This window comes from Vidua macroura, chromosome 22 (assembly GCF_024509145.1).
Source record: "Vidua macroura isolate BioBank_ID:100142 chromosome 22, ASM2450914v1, whole genome shotgun sequence".
NCBI lineage: Eukaryota > Metazoa > Chordata > Aves > Passeriformes > Viduidae > Vidua > Vidua macroura.
In genome coordinates this window covers 1,244,776-1,259,613 of record NC_071592.1, presented here as the reverse complement: position 1 = coordinate 1,259,613, position 14,838 = coordinate 1,244,776, and the positions used below count along the sequence as shown (strand labels likewise).

Sequence of the window (14,838 nt, the reverse complement as noted above, 5' to 3'; positions counted from 1 at the left end):
AAGTGGTTGGCAGTTTAGAGGAAAGTGAAAGAGGCTGAGGAGGAACGAGAGTTCTGCAGAATGCTTGGATGGGGAGGGGGACTCGGGCTGGAGCCCGAGCTCTGCAGGGAGGGCACGGCCAGGTGCCACAGGAGAGGGAACGCTGAGGGCTGGCTGACCCTGAAATGCCTCCCTGTGGACACACCACAGAGCAGGCCAGCCCAGGAGCACCTGGCTCTGTGCATTTCCCTCCCTGCTGTCCCTCAGGAAGCGTTCCCAGCGTGACAGCAGGGTCAGGCAGGAGGTGCTGCGCCGAGCAGGGCAGGGATGGGCCCAGAGGGCTGGTCCTGCACAGCCCTGCCGCAGGACAGAGCGGGCCAGAGGGATCCTCATCCCAATTCCCTCGAGCCTGGAGGTTGGAGCAGCTCTCCCGGGCTGGTGGAGCCGGCTCTGGCTGTGTGTTTTAGCTCCTCTTTAATGGCTGGGAGGGCAGGAGGGTGCAGGGAGGGCTCACAGCAGCGTTGCTCGCAGGAAAGGTGAGGATTTCACCCGGGAGCTGTGTGCGTGCTGACATTTAGCATCAGGCTGCTGGAGTCAAGCCACACACCCTGTTCCCTGGCACTTGCTCTCTGTAGGTGGCTTTGTAGCAAGCAACGAACGATTCCTGGAGCTGCTTTCTGAGAATCCCTTTCTGGAGTGGACACAGCAGCTTAAGAGGGCACGGCTGGCTCAGGGCTGCCTGGGGGAGCAGCTCAGTGCTTGGCCACCCCTGGCCACCACTGGCACAGCCTGCAGAGGCACAAAAAGCAAACAAAAAAACCCAAAAACCACTCCTGCCCGTGAAAACCACTGAGGAGTGCGCTGTGGAGTGCAGGCTGGCTCAGAACCCCTCTGTGAGCTGAGGGCAGGAGGGGTCAGAGGGATCCAGCCCAAGCTTTCCAGCCTCAAAAGGAAGGAGCTTTGCAGCAGGGCTCCTCCAAGCCTGGATGTCCCCGCTTGTCTCCTGCTCTTCTGATGATCAGGGGTGGGTGGGGAGCTGGATGAATGAGGGATTTACACTAATAATGGCAGGAGAAACCTGTGGCACCGAGGGTCATGGGTCTGGCTGTCAGAAAGCACAGGATGAAGCTAGATTTCTCCTTTAATGTGGGAATTTTCACCTGTTTCCACCTGAGTTCTTGGTTAAGCAGAGCATCCCCCAGGTTGTGCCTGCAGGGGAGGCTGTGCTGGCTCCTGGAAGAAGCATCGCTCCATCAGCAAAGGAATTAAAAGGCCTCTAGAGAAACCAGAGGGAAACAGCATTTAATTTCCTTAGGAACAGGGACTTCTTGACTTCTGGGTCACAGCAGCGAGGTTCTCCTGGTTGGGCACGGCTGTGCATCCCCTCCTCTGCGCTGGGCTGGGCAGGAGAGCTGTGGGTGAGTGCGTGGGGGGCACAGAGGGGAGGAAGGGGGGCTCAGGTGGGCAGGCAGCCAGGAGAGCAGCGGGGAAGCCCGGGATGCTGCCGTCCCCTGGGGCCGGGTCTCGCAGCCCCGCAGGGCCCCGCTGGCCCTGCCCCGCATCCCTGGGCCGGCCGGCAGAGCGCAGGTGTTGGGAGGCTGCGCCTGGAGCGCTCGGGAAACCGGCGGCGCTGGAGCCGGGCAGGTCCGACTGGTTTGCTGCCGGCGCTGGCACTGACGTACGAGTGCCAAACACCTCCTGCCCCGGCCCCGGAGCTGGCCCTGCTCGGCACCGCGCTGCTGGCATGGCCGTGCCGCAGCTCTGAGCCCAGCCCAGCCCCGATCCCGGTCCATGGACGGCAAAACCTCCCCGGTAAGTGCGGGCGGCTCCCGGCTCGGGCCCGGCGGGGCGCTCCGGGCTCGGCGGAGCCGCTCCCCTCGGGCTTTGGTGGAGGGACCGGTCTCTCCCTCCTGCTCTCCGGGGTGCTCCTTCACAGCAGCCGGAGGGAGAAGGAGCCGGCGGAGCTGCCTGAGGAGCTGCTGCCTCTGGCACCCCTTGGCACGTGGAGGGAGGGCAGCCAGCAGCATCCCCGGTGCCTGCCCTGTGCTGGCAGCGTTGTCGAGGCTCTCGGGTACTTTGCCATACTGGAGCTGTGACCTGAGGGGACCGGTTGGTGCTGCCAGAGGGATCTGGTGCCGCTTGGCACGCTCCTGAGCGCTCCGGCACTTGCCGGCAGCACTGCGCTGGTGGGCACAGCCCTGCTGCTCCCCTCGCCTGCTCTCCAGGCAGTTTTCCCTGTGCCTTTTTGGGCTGGGGTGACTGGGACCTGCTCAGCCCTGGATGTGGGGCTTTGCTGAGCATCCTGTCATGAGGAAAACATCCATCCTGCCTGGGCACCGGGCGAGGCAGCGGGTAATTACCGTGCTGTGCCAGTGACATCCGGAACAAAGGCGGCCGTGACAGCGTGGATGGGGCTCCAGGGGAGGCAGAGCCAGCTCTGACACCGTCCTCTTCCTGCCCCTTTTCGTGGGGGTGCTGGCCAGGAGCAGGGGCACAGTGGGCTCGTGCTGGGTGTTGGCTGGCTCTGAGGGTCCCAGCTCTGGATGGCCCCAAAGCAGGGTGGCATCACTGCACCTTGGTGATAGTGGGGCAGGAACTAGGATGGCCACATGCAGAGGCAATTTCCCAATACTGGACAACCCCACTGGGCCACCTTGGCTTTGTCACTTGGGTTAAATGGGCCACCAGGAGTGCCAGGAGCCACCCTTGGCTCTGCAATGGCAGGAGCGTCTCTTTGTCTTCCCAGGCCTCTCTTTGCCCCTCTGTTTGTGCAGTGAGGTGAACGGTGGTTACCCAGCCCCTGGAACATTTTGGGTCTGTGCCCAAAGGGTGCCCACACTGGCACAGGATGAGCTGTCCCTGGCCACATCGGGCTGGCTCGGTCGACAGTCGGTCACCTGCACTTGCAAAGTGACGCTGGCTGGCTTTGGGATTTCACTTTGCTGTGTGTATCAGGGTCTTGGCAGTGTCCTCTCACCCTGCTCTGGTGCTGGGGTTTGTCCCCTCCCAGGTAGGCCCCACTCAGCAGTGTCACTTGAGCAGGACGTTGTCACCCAGAGGGCCTAGGGGCTCTCACAGGCTGGGGACATCTCTGTCCCTGGCGAGGACAATGTCTCCGTTGTGTGCTGGCTGAGCTGCTCTGGGCAGACAATCGGTGCTTCACAGCCAGGTGAAGGAGTGCCCAGACTGGACACAGGGCAGTGAGCAGCTGGAGCCGTGCTGAGGGCAGGCTCAGCTGGGGAGGAGGATCTGAGGCAGCTCCTTCCAGCTTATTTAAGCCACGCTGCCTCCCTCCCTCTCTCCCCTCTTGATGCTCCGGAATTTTGGGAGCTCTGTGTCCTTCTGCTCCTCCAAGACGCGGCTGGGCCCCAGGTGTGGTTGCAACACCCAGGTGTTCCCTGGCTTCCGCTTTCCCTCCCACTCCGAAACTGCGGGTGACTGCTGGCTGGTTTCCCTGGATGCTGAGCCTCCAGCCCAGCCTGGATCACCTTTCCCCTGGTGATTGTCCTGGCTGCCGTGGGTTTGGGGGCCTTCCCTGCACATCAGGGCGGGGAGCTGCAGGTCAGCACACGTGAGAGCTCACGGTGCAAAGGGGACGGGCGCCTCAGCGCTGCTGCCCTCGGTTTGGGAGCCTTGCCCAGCTCTGCTCCGAGCCTCGGAGCAGGGACGGGGTGTGAGATGTTTGCACTCCTGACAGGTTTAGCACAGGGCTGGTGTTGCAGACAGGCAGCAAGTGTGCAAGGTGAGCGAAGCTGGCCAGGAGTCCCCGAGTGTCCCCAGTGTCCCTCCTGGCTGTCCTGTGAAAGCCAGCCCTCTGTGCCACAGACAGGGGCTGGCTGTGCCCCCCTCCCCACAGCTGCCTCTGGCACGGATCTCTCCTGTGGCTGCTGGAGCATTTGCAGAGAGGCCGTCGGGGAAAGGGCTCAAACCACAGCGGCGCGTGTGATCCGGGCTCGGCTCTGCCCCTGACTTTTACTCAAAAGCCAGCGAAGGATGAGTAAAGGCTTTGTGGGCAGGAGCATCGCTCGCTCACCGGGGTCACGCGCTCTCCCCAGCAGAAACTTCTCTGCAAAACCACCACTGTTTTCTCTGCTGCACTGGCCCTGCACTGCTCACCAGTGGTAACAGCTCTGCTACCTTTACTGGCAGCCCACAGAATTATTTAGACTTAAGACTTTGAAGGAAATAAGCCAAAAGTTCACCTGAGTGTAAGAAAGGGCATGTGCTTCCTGCTGAGGAGCGCTCAGAGCAGAGTGACCTGTGGCACGTTTCGGTGTTAATTTGATATATTTGCACACTGGAGGTGGGAGTGCTGTGGCATCCAGCATTGCTGGCTCCCTGGGGAAGCTGGGCTGTGTTTTCTGTGTGCGATGGAGAGGTTTCTCCTTTGGAGGATTGCAGTGCTGCTGGTCTGATAAGCAAAGGGTTACAGCTGCCGCAGGGTGAGATGCGACACATCAGAGTGGGGATAGTGCACAAATGCCAGGGGAAAAGGGGATTTACAAAACCCTCATTTCAACGAAGGCAGGAGAAATTCTTTTCCCAGGAAGCGTTCCTGGCATCCTGGCATCCCCACATTGCTTTGCTCAGGACCTGCCACAGCTCTGGCTGTGACCCACAGCGGGCACTGGGGGTACCCGGGGATGCCCCACGATGTGGGTGCAGGAGATCTGAGATCCCATCGGTGTTGTGACTGCTCAGGCTCATTCGGGGAGGGCACTGCAGGGCACCCTCCAGCCCTCCCAGCCTCGGGCAGAAAGTTGAGGGGCTCCCTGGCACCCTTGGGAGAAGACAAGGCTGCAGCAGTGCTGGGAAATCCGGTGTAGGGAAACCTGGAGCAGATCCAGGCTTGTTCTGCTCTCAGGTGGGGAAGGGCTGAGAGTGGGGCTGATGCAGTGAAACAGAAAGTGCCTCCCTCGGCTCCTCCCCGCGCACAGGAGCCGGGGAGCTCCACACGAGTGGGGAGGTGGCTCCCCATGGCCCGGGGACACCAGCGGTGCCTGTGCCAAGGGCCCGCGGGGGTGGGAGGAGGTTTGTGCCGGGGGGGGTGGCCCCGCACACGCCGCTGCTGGCCAGGGCGGGTGGCCCGGAGCCCGGGGCGCTGTGGCCGCCGGCTCTGAGGGGATGAGCTCGGCAGGCACAGCCCGTGTAGCACAGGTGTGTCCCGGTGTGCGGCTCAGGTGTGTCCCCGGTGCAGCGCAGGTGTGTCCCGGTGTGTCCCCGGTGTGCGGCTGGGCTCGGACCCGGCGCGGGACGCGTGGCCACGCCGGGGCCGTGACTCACAGATAATGCCCAGGAAGTTACAGCAGCGCATCGCCAGGGAGGGCACAGCACAAAGCACGAGCAGCCTCACGACCTGCTCACCGGGGCTCCTGGTTCCCGGCAGGAAACACGGGCGGAGAGAAAAGCCAGCTGGAAGGGCGAGGGGGGTCCCCGCAGTGTCCCCGCTGTGCCCGTGTCCCCGTCCTGCCCGCTGCAGAGCTCTGCTCCAGCCCGAGCGCTCCTCGCTGGCCCGGCAGGGAAAGGGATGGTTCCTGCTCATGGAGAAAGGTGATCTGTAGCAGTGCAGGGCCAAAAACCAGAGACAGGCTCCCGGAGGGATGTTAGAGCCCATCTCTGGGCGGTAAGTGATCCCTGCAGGCTGGTGGCTCCACTTCTCCCTGGTCTCCCCTTCGGAAGTTCTCATTCCCCAGAATGGTTTGGATGGAAAGGGACTGAAGGCTCACCCAGCTCCAGCCCCGTTCCGTGGGCTGGGACACCTCCCACTGGACCAGGTTGCTCCAAGCCCCATCCATCCTACAAAAGGCAGAGGAAGCAGCATTTATTTTGAGATTTGTTCACAGGTCCTCTCTGGAGGAAAATGAGAGGCTCTGGCTTCTGTCACCAAAGGAAGAGTGTATTTTGAGGAAAGGAAACAGATACATATTCTTTTGTGAATTCATGGATCAGGAGTGACACAACTGCAGAGCAGCATTCCAGGGTGCAGGACGTTTCAGGGCTTGGAAAACACCGATTATTAAGTATTACTAAATGACAGCTGGAAATTGCACTGTATTTTTCAAATGGCTAATTAAGGATAGATGCATAAATTGGGGCACTGGCCCCGTGGAACTGGGCCACGGCTTGACTGTCACGATGCCAAATACCCGGCTGATTGCTCGGCTCACAGTGATGGCTTTGGGAAGTTCAGCTGCCTGAAGGGGAAAAACCCAGTGACAATGAGGGTTTTGGCCATCCTGGGTGGGTTGTGGCTCGGGTTCTGGTACAGACAGAGGCACTGGGGTGTGATTCTCCGTGAGGCTCATGGCTGTGTGAGGAACAGGCTCGTAGCTCTGTCGCTGTGCTGCTTTCACCTTCACAGCTGGCAGGGTGGCATTTGGGTGGGCAGCAGTCACTGCTGGTGACAGTCCCCTCTGCCCACAGACCACTGCCTCGCCCAGCAGTGTCTCTCCCAGCCTCCTCCATGTCTCCACGGTCAGCAGCATCTTCGGTGCCCGACCTCCGCAGCCTCGAGAGAACGTCCTGGGCATCAGCTTCAAACCCTACAGCCCCGAGTCCGGCCCGGCCCCGAGCCCCTGCTCGGCCTGCGAGAGCACACGTAAGGATGGGCCCGGGTGAGCCATGGCCCTGCTCCCTCCCGGGGTGGGGAGGGATGGAGGGAGGCAGGGAGGTCACAGAGAGCCACGGGCTGGAGTTTCCCTGGGGTGTGAGGGGTGTGGGGGCAAAGGAGAGCTCTGTGACCCCAGGGCAGGCTGGGGTGTGCACGGCCCTGCTCTCCCACAGCCCAGAGGTGGGCCACGAGGAGGCAGCTGCCCCCTGACCCTGCCTCTGCCCTGCTGCCAGGATCCTCCATGTTCAGAGCTCCCTGCATGAGCCAGCGGCGGCTTGCGCTCGTCTTCTGCGTCTCCGTCCTCATCGTGCTGCTCGTCGCCCTCATCCTGCTGTGTGAGTGGGGTCCCAGCCCGGGGGGGGGCTCCAGGCTCCTGGAGGGGGCCTCAGAGGAGCTGGGCGTCAGCAGAGTCTGGGGATACCCACACTGGGAATTGCCAGAGCGAAACGTCTGGCTCAGGGACAGGGATGTGCTTTTCCCATTCCCTGAGTGTTCCTGACACCTGGTGGAGAGGCAGAGCTGGGGAAGGAGAAAAGGAGATCTGCTGCCTGGGCTGGTGCCAGTATCTGGGGGGTTGGGGATGCAGTGTGCTTTCCTTCTGCTGGGCTTACTCTGGTGGGCAGCAGGGCACCCAGCAGCACCCACAGTTGCCCTCCCCAGGATGAATCATGGTCTGTAGGCAGAACAGGCACAGACACCGGGGAATCCCTTTAGTCCTGCTGACATCCAGCTGCCACTCTGCCCATGGCTTGAAGCACTCACAGGCTGAATGCATCGCCTGTGGGTGAAGGGAGAGGGGCTCGCAGCAGCTGGGCAGCACGGGGGGGGCTCAGGGTGGCCAGTCTTCCCCCATCCCTGTGTCCAGCAGCTCCTCACTCTTGCTCAAACACACCTCACGCTCACACCCAGTGATGGGGAACGCTCCTGTGCCTGGCATGCCTGCAGATGCCCACCCAAGTGGGGCACAGCCCTTCACCCATGGCCAGCCCTGGCCTCAGCGTGGTGTCCTCCTGCTTCCAGTCATGTTCTGGAGGTCGCAGACGGGCATCGTGTACAAGGAACCAGCAGAGAGCTGCAAGGACGGCGCCGTGCGCTGCGACGGCGTCGTCGACTGCTCCCAGAGGAGCGACGAGCTGGGCTGTGGTGAGGCACGGGGGCTGGGATGGTGGGAACGAGGGGAGCCCCGGGAGCACCCCTGAGCCCCCTGCTCCATCCCACAGTGCGCTTCTCATCCGAGGAGTCCTTGCTCCACGTCTACTCCAGCACCGAGAGCCAGTGGCTGCCGGTGTGCAGCAGTGGCTGGGACGAGTCCTTCTCCAGGAAAACCTGCCGGCAGCTGGGATTTCAGAAGTAATTCCTGGAGGATGGGCTGTTCTGCTCGGGTGCTGGGGCCCTGCCAAACCTCTGCTCTGAGTGCAGGGTCTGCTGGGCTGTTTCCCCCCTGGAAGGCGGCGTGTCCAGCGCTGCTCTGGGCACAGTGCAGGGACCAGTGGTCAGTGCCCGGATGGGGGGACCCTCACTGCCCGTCCTCTCCCCTCCCAGTGCGTCCCAGACCGAGTACATCCCCCTGCGTGTCCCTGGCAAGAGCCTCACGGTGACTGAGGAGCGAGAGACCATCCAGCAGAGCCTCAACAGGTACCAGGGTCACCTGCTGCCCCCCCCTGCCCTGGTGCCACAGGAACGGGGCTGAGGCTGGCTCTGGCTCCTCTCTCCCGCAGCTCCCAGTGTCTCACGGGAAAGTACGTCTCCCTGCGATGCACAAGTAAGGAGCTGGCTAGGACACAGCCGAGGGTGGGTCCCCTTTTCACAGGCTTGGGAGCACCTTCCCCCCTTCTCAGCACAGGGTTGGGCAAATGGGACGTCTTCCAGCAAATTTTCTGGGTGATAGAAAACCACCAGTGTTGCATTCCCTGCAATAAGCGTGGTTCCTGTGGGTGGGGGGGATGCTGTGCGTGTCCCCCTCCGTGCTCCCCTTCCCCCCGAGCCTTTCTCCCAGCCCTGCTGTCCCCTCCAGCCTGCGGGCAGAGGATTTCTGGCCGGATCATCGGTGGGAAGGAGACCTCTGTGAACAAATGGCCCTGGCAGGTCAGCGTGCAGTACGGGCCCATCCACATCTGCGGTGGCACCATCATCGACGCCCAGTGGGTGCTCACCGCTGCCCACTGCTTCTTCATGTGAGTGCTGCTGCCAGCCCGGGCACCCAGCCCAGCCCCACAGCCCGGCTCTCACTCCCTGCTGCCCCATCTCGCCCTGCCAGGAACAGCATGAAGATCCTGGACGACTGGAAGGTGTACGGAGGGGTGTCGGACCTGAAGCAGCCCATGGAGGGCATCCCTGTGTCCCAGGTCATCATCAACTCCAACTACAGCGACGACCACGACGACTACGACATTGCCCTCATGAAGCTCTCCAGGCCGCTGACGCTCTCAGGTGAGGGCTCTCAGCTTACCTGGGCTTGGCTGGGCGGTGTTTGGGGGACAGGGACACGGACAGGACTGAGAGGTGTGCCCTGGGAACCATGGGGTGTGCGGGGCTGCTGCCAGCTGCAGCATCCGCCTCTGCCGCGGCCACCCTGCTTGTCCCCATGGCCAGGAAGGGTCTGGCACCCGCAGCCGTGGGCTCAGCTGTGCCCCCAGCCCCACACGGGTGGGATGGGCAGAGAGGGGAGCCTTTCCTGCGCCCCACGCTCCTCCCTGGCTGCGGGGCTGTGCCGATTTCTGTCCCGGTGACTCATCCCTCGCTCCCATCCCCTCCTCCAGCCCAGGTCCGCCCCGCCTGCCTGCCCATGTACGGCCAGCGATTCCAGACCGGCAGGTCCTGCTTCATCACCGGCTTCGGGAAGACCAGGGAGAATGAAGGTGAGGGAGGACCGCGGCTCCCCGCAGGCAGCTCCTGCCCCGAGCACAGCCCCGCTGGGCCCCTCGAGGGCTTTCCCGCAGGGATAACTCTCGGCATCGCCCTGCCAGCCGCGAGGCTTTGCAGGAATGAGACCTGTGAGAAACAGCCGCTTCCTCCCTCGCTGGTGAGGGGCCGGGGGCGGTGGGGGATGACGAGGACCCCCCTGCCCCACAGCTCTTCCTGCCTTGCAGATAACACGTCCCCGAAGCTGCGGGAGGCCGAGGTGAAGCTGATTGACTACAAGATCTGCAACAGCGACAAGGTGTACGAGGGCTACCTGACCCCCCGCATGATGTGCGCCGGGTACCTGCAGGGAGGGAAGGACGCCTGCCAGGTGAGCTGGGGGCACACCAGGGCAGAGCTGCCCCATTTTGGGTACTCACAGAGGGGTGTCTCCTGTCTCCCCTCCTCACTGCTCTGCCCCTCTGAGCCAGGGTGACAGCGGAGGGCCCCTGGTGTGCGAGGACGACGGCCGCTGGTACGTGGCCGGGGTGACGAGCTGGGGGACAGGATGTGGCCAGAAGAACAAGCCCGGAGTGTACACGCGTGTGACAAAGCTCCTCAGCTGGATATACAGCAAAATGGAGGTGAGGTGGCAGGGCTGTGCCTGGGCAGGGCGGCCCTGGAGAGGGGCTGCACCCCCAGCCCAGCCCTGGCACCCCACCCCGCTCTCCTCTCTGTCCCTTGCAGAGCGAGAACGACTAAGGGCAGGATGGACACTTGCCTGGGCTGTGCCTCTCCGGCTGGCACGGGCCACTGCCCCAGGCTGCTGCCAGGGCACGATGCCACCAGCAAGTCCCCACCTCTCTGGACTGTCCGTGCAGCCAGGGACCTGTGGCTGCCCCCGAACTCTGAAAACAGCACCTGCAAAGTGACCCTGCCCTCGCCTGGTGCCAGGGGTGGCATGGTGGTGGCTGGGCACAGCACCCAGCCAGGCCCGGGGGGACACAGCCCATGCCAGCAGCTGGCCGTGCTGGCTGGGGGACACCTCCTTGCCCCGTGTCTGTGGCTCTCCTGTAAATAGACCTGTCTGGACAGGGTGTGCGAGTGCTTCCTGGCAGGGCCGTGGCACACTCAGCGGGCGAGGGGCTGCCAGCAGTGCCCGTGGAGTGGGAACTCTCTCCTTTAGCCAGGTCACAGCTGTGCCACCCTAGGGTGCAGGATGTGGCCGCTGTGTCCACACTGCCACACCTCCGGGGCCACGCTGGCGGCTCTGCCGCCAAGGGGAGCCCCGAGCTGCGGATATTCCTCCCTCTGGGAGGGGCGGCCGCTGCTCTCGTGTTTGCGGAGGGATTTAGGAAGTGCCTTTTAGGAGGTGTCCCTGTCTGCGAGAGAAATGCCCGTTTGTTTGTTTTTCCATGCCGCGGCTCCGGTCTGAGCCGGCGCTCCCTCCCAGGGCTGCAGCCGCTCTCGGTCTGCTCCGGGAGCGTTTGGGGCAGTCTGCGCCCTGGGGGTGGCTGTGGGAGCTGCGACAACACCAGCGGCAGCCAAAGGCCGCGCTGGAGTGTGGTTCAGAGCAATCAGCCTCGCGGGCAGTGCCCAGTGTGAGCCAGCCCTGCATCTCCCTGCTGGGAGCTCTGCGGTGCCCGAGCGCTGCCTCCCGCCGGCAGGGATGGCACAGCCAGCCTGTCCTCCCTGCCCGCGCCCCGGCAGGGACATTTCCCTCGAGGAAACAAGTGCCTTCATCTCCTGCTGGATGCTGGGGCACACAAGGAGGTCCCCAGGGTGAGCAGAGCCTGGCTGCTCCCCTCCCCAGCCCTGCGGTCAGGTGCAGGGGGGTCCTGTGGAGCCTGGCCACCCTGCACTCTTCTAATAAATGTTTTGGTAGTGTCCCACGTGGAGATGGCTCTTTGGGATGGGCTGGAAAGGAAGCAGTGGCGTGCCAAGGATCCCTGGGGAGCAGGCATGTGGGGCTTGTGATGGAGTGGCCCTTCCTGCCCATCACCCTCCGGGGTACTGCTCATGGCTGGGAGAAAAGGGATGGTTTTGGTTGCTCAGGTCCTGGGAACATCCCCTGGGCTCCCAGCACTGACCACTTCCCCTGGAAAAGGTTTTGGGCAGCTGTGGTTTGTGTTGGGATTTTGGGACAGCAGGTCTGGGCCGGTTCTGGGTGTGCAGAAAGCACCTGCCTCTCCCTGGGGCCGGGGCTGCCACCTGCCCGCTGATGGGAAGGGGCGGGCGAGTTCCTGGCCTTGCTTCACCTCTGTGGAGCTGGACAGTGCTGGGTGGCTGCCCCGGAGCTGAACTGAAGCAAAGGGAGGGAGTCGGTGCCTTTTGGGAAGTGCCAAGTCAGCCTGACCTCAAAGCCCTTTTCAGAGCAGCAGCCCAGAAACCTCCCCCGGCGCAGGAGCCGCCCGTGACGAACGGAGCGTGCAGGGCCAGGGGACTGCTCCCACTTCTGAACCTGGACAAGGGCCTCGGGCAGCCCTGCTGCCTTCCAGCCGGGAGAGGGGGGCTCTGCTCCCCCCACGCCGGGGCTGCACATGCTGTAGCGACTGCCCTCAGTGTGCAGGGCAACACAATTTTCCACAAACAGAAGCAGCTGATCTTGAGTTAGAGACGGGGCCCTGACTTCCCTGTTTTGTTTTGGTTTGGTTAAAGTGGGAATGCAGTGGGCCTTAAGTCACAGACCCAGCCCAGGTTTGTTCAGAGCGGGTCTGGGGGTTTCTGTGGATAAGTCAGAGAGGAGCAGCAGCTCCTGGTGGTTCATTACTGGAGAAATTGATCTTTTGAGAAGGAATAACCCAAAAACTGGAACCCTATAAGAGCTGATCTTGCTGGAGCTGTGTTCCTGGGACCAGGAATGGTAACATTTCAGCACATGTGGGACCTTCTCCTCTGCTGTGGACTTCTCCTCCTCAGGGGTTATTGCTCTTTTGAAAGGCTCTGACAGCAGAGAAACGCTCTCAGCCCCTAATACAAATTTAATTTATTTCTTCTAAACCTGCCATCCAGCAGTGTCTCCCCCCAGACCCGCAGGCAGGTATGCTGTGTTTTCCCAAGGGATGAAGTTTTCTAAGCAGATTAGGAGCGATTATTTTCCCGTGAAGCCTGGCCACGGCTGTCATGCTGTTCCCAAACGCCGTGCAGATGAAGCAGATGCCTTGGGCACCGCTTTGCCTGCACTCCTGGGCGAGCAGAGCTGTGGTTGGTGCCAGCCCAGCCCCGAGGAGCTCCTGGGACAGCGCAGGCCATCACCTGTGGCTCTTGTAAAGCCCTTTGCTTGCTCAGTGTCCTGCTCCAGAGCATCCTCCAAGACAAGGGGTGCTGAGCATCACCCCACATCTGCCTGGGCTGTTCCCAAGTTCCTCTGAGCTCTGGAAATCGTAGGCCAGCATCCCAAAGGGACACAAGTTACAAAAATACAGCCTGGCGGGCACCACGTGAATTACCGCCCATTAGCCGCGGTTTTCCCGATCTCTCCTTTTATAGCTCTTTGCTCTGCTGTGTCAAAACAGATTTGTTTATAGGGTTTCAGCGATGATGTTTCTCTGCAAAAATGCTCTTCCTCTAGCTGGGGATTGGCTCCCTACCCTGGTCAGTAACATCCTCGCTTGGCACGGATGGGCTTCAGCTGGAGCTGTGCTCGGCGGGGCAGTGCAGGAGCTCCAGAGCAGCCAGTGCTGGATCCCCGCCCCTGCAGGGGTTCGGGGCACGAGGAACCACCGGGCCTGATGGAAAATGATGTTACTGGGGTAAATGCAGCCTTATGGCTGCACACAGCTTTTGTCACTGCTCCGTGCTCCCGTGTCCCCGATGGGGCCAAGGGCGGCGTTGCCACTGAACAGGCAATTTCCAAGCTTGGCATTATGGGGAGAGATGTTAAAACTGGAGGGGAAAGTTCTGGAGAGCAAGTGGCTCTGTCCCTGCCCCAGGCCCACGGGGAGGAGATGCCTGCTCCAGGGTGGTCAGGGACACAGGCTCAGATGAAACCATGCCCTGCTGGAGCTAGTGGCAGTGCTCCTGCTCTCTCAGACAGCTGAGGAGACCAGCCCAGCCCCCTTGTTAACATAAATCAGCATCTCCTGCCCGGCCTCTGCATTACTTTTGGCCCAGTTTCTCCAGAAGAGAAGCTGGAGCTCGGTACAGCCTCTCCAGCAGCACAGCTCTGGGGAGCAGATGTTTAACATGAGCAACTGCTGGAGCTGCTTTTCCTCTTCCCTTCCCACATTCACATTGGGATCTCTATTTTACCTGAGTTTCTACAGGAAAAGAAAATTGATGATGATTTTTTTTTTTTTTTTTTTTAATTCTACTCACTTTGGGCAGCTCCTTGGGAATTTGTACATAAAGAACCAAGGGAGGGAGAGCAGATCCAGCTGTGTCCTGGCTGCTGCTGCATGGGGCATCTGTGCTTAGGGCTCTGCAGAGCCCCACCGCGCTCGCTGCAGCCCCCAGGGCAAGGTCACACCTGCATCTTTTACTGTGTGCTGTGGATAATGACAGCCGAGAAGCAGATAAGGTCAGAGAAGCCCAAAACTTGATTATAATGGCTTGATCCCTGCCTCCCTCTCTGCAGGGTAACTGAAAGCCTTATCCTGTTATCCTTATGCATTAGAAGGACTTGATGTTTTCCAGCTCCTCTGTGTCTGTATCTCTTGACCCTTTGAATAATTGCCTTGAAATGCCAGTGCTGGTTAATTTTCTTTTTATGTTTTACTGGAAGCGGGGAGATGGCTGTGGAACGGTGCCGTCACTGCCTGATTTCTATCTCAGCTGCGTTGGAGTTAGCAGGGGATGAGCCAGCTCAGGGCTGACAGCATTGCTGAGGTGTTTTTCCAAGAAGAAATGGCTCTCCAGGGCAGCAGCCAGGCAGACAGAGATGTGCCAGTCTGGCGTGGGACGGGGTGGTGCCCACGGCTCTCAGCTACTGCCTGGCAGTGCCCCCAGCCCCCTGTTCCCATCTGACATCCTGCACTGAACAAGGAGCTCCCTGCCCCTCTTGCTCTTCCCAACACGCCTGGCTGCGGGATGGGAAGAACTGGGGCTTGCCACAAAGCTCTGTGACAGGGCTTTCAGAGCTTCTCACAGGGCTCTTTGTCCAGCCCTGCTGTCACACCGTGTTTGCCCTGGCTGGCTGCAGCGTGCCCTGGTTCCTGGCCTGCCTTGGGCCGCTCCAGGTCTGGATTTCTGCAGCTGCCAGATGCTGCTGGATTCAGGGCTGGCAGTGCAGGTACCAGGTCCTGGGTGTGCCTGAAACTGAGCCAGACCAGGCTGGCAGTGGCCCTGCTGCCCACCCTGACCTGGGTGGACCCTGAGATTGGCTGAGTGACGTGACTGAAGCCCTGTGAGCTGGGCCACCTGGCCCGGCGGCCTGGCAGCCCCTTTCCCAGCTCTCAGGAGGCAGCAGG

At 61.6% G+C, this 14,838-nt stretch overlaps 1 protein-coding gene across 1 annotated transcript; it reads left to right on the top strand.

Annotated features, from left to right (window-relative positions):
• The first annotated feature begins 1,743 nt into the window (after positions 1-1,743).
• Positions 1,744-11,319, top strand: TMPRSS13 (transmembrane serine protease 13). Its single transcript, XM_053997036.1, has 13 exons — positions 1,744-1,791; positions 6,403-6,577; positions 6,823-6,924; positions 7,610-7,732; positions 7,810-7,939; positions 8,132-8,224; positions 8,308-8,351; positions 8,604-8,763; positions 8,847-9,019; positions 9,349-9,447; positions 9,679-9,821; positions 9,922-10,074; positions 10,178-11,319. Exons 1-13 carry the CDS (start codon positions 1,771-1,773, stop codon positions 10,190-10,192), a joined length of 1,431 nt encoding a protein of 476 aa, XP_053853011.1. The 5' UTR covers positions 1,744-1,770; the 3' UTR covers positions 10,193-11,319.
• Positions 11,320-14,838: the final 3,519 nt, after the last annotated feature.

Bases quoted from the DNA above. Each gene is read 5' to 3' on its own strand.
- TMPRSS13 (XM_053997036.1), top strand. From the start codon at position 1,771: ATGGACGGCAAAACCTCCCCG. The intron at 7,940-8,131 runs GTAATTCCTGGA...CTCCCCTCCCAG, and splicing joins CGGCAGCTGGGATTTCAGAA to TGCGTCCCAGACCGAGTACA. The intron at 8,764-8,846 runs GTGAGTGCTGCT...TCGCCCTGCCAG, and splicing joins GCTGCCCACTGCTTCTTCAT to GAACAGCATGAAGATCCTGG.